The 5,024-nt window shown below is 46.8% G+C and overlaps 1 protein-coding gene across 1 annotated transcript in view; it reads right to left on the minus strand.

Moving 5' to 3' along the window:
- REC114 (REC114 meiotic recombination protein) overlaps positions 1-4,909 on the minus strand; it is a 10,590-nt gene extending 5,681 nt beyond the window's left edge. Inside the window, exon 1 of the mRNA XM_015560786.1 lies at positions 4,718-4,909. Within this exon, the coding sequence (XP_015416272.1) occupies positions 4,718-4,906 (189 nt within the window). The 5' untranslated portion in view covers positions 4,907-4,909. The remainder of the gene's footprint in view (positions 1-4,717) is intronic.
- Between the last annotated feature and the right edge of the window lie 115 nt (positions 4,910-5,024).

The raw sequence follows: 5,024 nt of genomic DNA on the forward strand, positions 1-5,024 counted from the left end.
ACGCAAGCCCCTCCACTCCAACCTCCTAGCCACAGGTCTGGCTCTGGATCCTGTGGCTGTTGCAGTGCTCATCTCCAGACAAGTGTTCCCACTGCAGGTGTGAGCTGGTGCTGTCATAGAGAAAGCAAGAACCTCTCTGGAAGGTACCTCTGCCAATCACCAGCATGTTCTGGCTGCCAGAAGTCAGAGGTGCCAAATTTTGTTTCCTGTTGCTAGTTGGTAGGTGTTAGTAGGAAAGTAGATCTGGAAGCATCAAGAACTTTGGAGGAACAGAGAGGAAGGAAAAAACAAATAGAAACTAAAGATCACTAAAATCAAAATGGAACAAAAAGTGAAGGGACTCAATGAATCAGGCATCTTTAGGCAAGCTACAAGGATCTGCACTCTGTTGAAGTGACCTGTGGCTTTCTCTTGCCTTCTCTGCAGCTGACTATCTTACCACGACCCTGTTGACTCAGTGCTGACCCTTGGTAACTGACCAGGATGCTAATGTGTTCATATACAGAGGAAGGCAGATGTGAAAGGGAAGAGTACTAACAATAATAGTAATCATGGAAATGTTTAGATACTGACAGGTAGCATACTAGGTGCTTTCTATAGATAGAGCGTTTCAACTCTCCCATTTTAGAGATGAGGTTCAGTGACTTACATGAGATCAGATCACGCAGCTATGATTCATACCTAGATTCATTTTTATTTCAAAACCTATAGTCATTCATAAGACACTGGGGGATAGGGGAGGCTAGGGGACTGTCTAGGGCGGGGGGGAAAAATGGACACATATGTAATACCCTTTGTAATAAAAAATTAAAAAAACAAAACAAAAAAAACCCTATAGTCATTGCACAGCATCGTACTGTCATCTACTCAAATCACCAAATGACAGCTCAGAGGTCCCCGAATAGAGAATTGAGGAAATACACGAAATGGTTCCAGCCACTTTGGGGATGTTTCTACCTAGATATTTGGACCAGCCTTTAAAATCCGAGCCCTGGAGTCTCCTGCTGCTGCGGCTCACAGCCCAGTCTGCTTCTGTCACTGCATGTTACAGTGATGCTTTTGTCTTTATACTAGAGGCCCGGTGCACAAAAATTTGTGCACTCAGGGGGAAGGGGGGTCCCTCAGCCTGGCCTGTGCCCTCTCGCAGTCTGGGACCCCTCGGGAGATAATGCCCTGCTGGCTTAGGCCTGCTCCTGGGTGGCAGAGGGCAGGCCCAATCCCTAGGTGCAGGCCCTGGTCGGGCTCAGAGCAGGGCCGATTCTGGAGTTGGGGCGCCACCCCCTGTCATGCACAGAGCAGGGCGGATCGGGAGGTTGCAATGCCACCCCCACTCACGCTCAGGGTAGGGCAGATTGGGGGGTTGGGGCCCCGCCCCCTGTCACACTCAAGGCAGGGTCGATGGGGAGGTTGTGGTGCCACCCCCTGTCACGCACAGAGCAGGGCTGATCACGGGGTTGGGGTGCCGCACCCTGTCACACAGAGCCGCAGGGCGATCAGTGGTTGGGGAGCTCCCCCGTATCAGGCACAGAGCAGGGCTGATCAGGAGGTTGGGGCGCCTTCCCCTGTCACAAACAGAGCAGGGCCGATAGGGAAGTTGTGGCCCCCCCCCCTGTCACACACAGAGCCGCAGGGTGATCAGGGATATTGGGCGTTGCCCCCTGTCGCGCTGATCCCGGTGCTGGGAGGTCTCGCGGCTCCGCTGATCCTGGTGCTGGGAGGCATATTACCTTTTTACTATATAGGGTAGAGGCCTGGTGCACGGGTGGGGGCCGGCTGGTTTGCCCTGAAGGGTGTCCTGGATCAGGGTGGGGGTCCGCACTGGGGTGCCTGGCAAGCCTGGGTGAGGGGATGATGGCTGTTTGCAGCTGGTCACACACCCTTCAGGGTGGGGGTCCCCACTGGGGTGCCTGGCCAGTCTGGGTGAGGGGCTGAGGGCTGTTTTCAGGCTGGCGGGTGACGGAAGCTCCCAACCGCTCCTTTTTTTTGTTTAATTCTGGGCCAGCTTTAGCTCTGAGGATCCAGCTCTTAGGCCTCTGCTGCTGAAAGTAGGTAATCAAAACAATGTATAACTCCAGCTCTGACTCCAGCTCTGAGATCCCAGCTCGCTGAAAGCTGGTTTCTGGGGTTTTGTTTAACTTCTATATTTGTTAAAATGTTTCAAACTGCAGGCTCAGAGGCCTGCAAGGCACGTGGGGAACGTTGGTTTCCTCCATCACTGAAGCAAGCAAGCCTCATGTTAGTTTCAAGTTGCCTGGCTACCGGCAGCCATCTTGGCTGACAGTTAATTTGCATATCTCGCTGATTAGCCAATGGGAAGGGTAGCGGTCGTACGCCAATTACCATGTTTCTCTTTTATTAGAGAGGATTCAGACCAGAGGCCCGGTGCATGAAATTCATGTACGAGGGAGGGGGTCGGTTCCTCAGCCCGGCCTGCAACAATGCCAGCGTCCCTCACCCCGGCCTCTGGCCAGAGGCCCCTCCTCTCCCTCTGCACAGCCAGGGCGCAGACGCTGGGCTCATGTTACCAGGGCGACAGCACCAGCATCCTGCCCCGGCCGCTTTGGGCGCTGCCATCTTTGTCATGGAGTGATGGTTAATTTGCATATTACTCTTTTATTAGATAGTATAATTGTGTAGCCTGATTTGTTTTCATCACTTTTATAAGGCATTCCAGACCTAGTTCCCAAATTCTGGGACCCTATTTGGTTCCAGTTATAGCCCATGCACTTGGTACTGTAATCTGACTCTAATGACTGGTCAATGAAATCTATTGACACAAAAGGAAATCTATTTAAAGGGCAAGGGATCATAAGTAATAAATCACCTTATAACAAACCACTCCATCCTACTTGTAGGGAGGGGATTCTTAACACAACAGGAGCTGATGAGGCACAATGTTTGAAACTAGATTCACAGTTTGTGAGAAAAGCAGTTTTAGCATTGACAACATCACAGAAAAGATTATGCAGAAACAAATAAAGGGAAAGAATTCTAAAACCAAAATCTGACTCAGTAAAGTACATATCTGAGAGGAAGTCATACAGCACGTCCTTAAAGAAAAGGCTGACAAGTGTTCACCCTAGATAAATCATGAATGATAAGGATTTAGTGATAAACCAGCAGAAATGAATTGTTTCAGTCCAGTGAGTCTAAGGGGGAACTAACAGGATAAAGTTTTGGAAAGCCATGTTTGCAAAATTATTTCTCAAAGTAAGAAAAAAACCAAGCTTGAAGCTGAAATTTCATCCCTAGAATAGAGGTAGATCTTATTCCAACAGCATCTGGGACTGTGTTCTCCAGAGAGAAAGTCTGTAACAGCGATGCTCAAGCTTTCGATCACAAGATCGCTTTACACACTTACTAGTAAAATCAGGCCCTCAAACAGCTTTTGTTTGAGTTACATCTAATGTTTATGTCAGCAATGAAAACAATTTTAAATATTGATTAACTTGTTTAAAAATAATGAATGCATTGTTTGTTAATATTAAAAACATTTAAATGAAAAAACTATTTCCTAAAACAAAACTAATGATTTTTGCAAGCCTCATTAATGTCTAGCTCTGGAAGACAGCTGGACCTGCCTACGTCTGCTTTCAGTCTGCTGACACATGTGTCTTTGGTTGAAGTACATGAAGAAAATCTGGCTTCACATAGATAGGTAGATGGAAAAGGCAGACATGTTTTAAAATAGCCTTTTCAGATAATTGTGGACATTCTTTAATATGACACTAAAATTCAACAAGTGATAGTTTCTTAAAGGTTACTAGTAGTTGCAACATACAGTCTGAAATCACAGCCATGAGTTCTGTTATACTAAAACCCACTGATCTATCTTGCACTTTGAATAGATCCTTTACCCATGCGTGATTTTTTAGCACTATATGCATTTGGTCATTTGGAAAATATTGGTTCACTGAACTGTACAGATCTTCCAAATGTTGAAGTACTTTGTCATGCAATTATAAAAAGAAATCCCATTAATAACAACAACAAAAATGTCTTCTGGGTTAGGAGCTGTGAAGCTCAAATGCCTAAGTTATCCAAAACTCGAATTTTCACCTGAAAAGCTTATTTTATCATTGTTAATAAATACAATCAATTGTTTTCCTGAAATGACAGGCTCACTCTAATCATTTTTGAGAAAATGTCCACCATATACCCAGCAATGGTGTTCCCCTAAGAAAGGCTAGTTTACTCCCTGCACAGTCACACAAGTGCTGTCCCTTGAAACAGTGTTGTGCTTTAGGATGCACCCCTCTGTGCGTGTTCTCACTGCCAGTGATGGGAGAGAATGTGGTGCAGTTAGGTACCACTGCCTGGATTTGTGCTAAGGTGACCACAGTTTTGCTCACAATACTTGTGTCCCATGAATGTAAATACCGACAAAGTGAAAAGGGCAAATAATGTCTTAATATTATTACAAAAATAACTTGGACTTTGTGGATTCCCGAAAGGTCTCAGGGAGGGATCTATGGACCACACTCTGATTACCAGTGTTCCAGAGTAACACCCAGAATGCAGCTGGGACCCCTCCCAGTCTAATTGCTAGGATTATAGGAAGCTACAATGAAAAATCAACCTTCGATTTAAATGTCACTCAACATTAGATATTTTTTAACCTGCAAACCTGATGGATTTGACAAATTCCACTGTCATTCTGGCCCCCAGAGAGTATGACCTGCCAAGTTTCTTGTACAGCCAACACCCGCCTACTTACTGGGTGCTGCAGCGGGATGCTTGGCATACAGCCCTCCCCGCCGCTTCCACCTGCTCTCAGTGGGCCAGGATCCCGGCTGTTCCCGTCGGGCACCTGCACGGTTATGTACTGGGCCAGGCTCTGCACACAGCTGCCGCAGTGCTCCAGCGCCTGCTGCTTGGACTCTCCACTGAACTGTACCCGGAACATGCGACTCTTGTTCTGTTTGACAAATAGAAAGTTATTCTAAGTGACCCTTGTCATATCACTGTACTTTTACTTACTGCAGGGTCTTCTAGTGAGCGCTTCCCTTTGCTCAGAGGGAAAG

Source organism: Myotis davidii, unplaced genomic scaffold, assembly GCF_000327345.1.
Source record: "Myotis davidii unplaced genomic scaffold, ASM32734v1 scaffold955, whole genome shotgun sequence".
Taxonomy (NCBI): Eukaryota; Metazoa; Chordata; class Mammalia; order Chiroptera; family Vespertilionidae; genus Myotis; species Myotis davidii.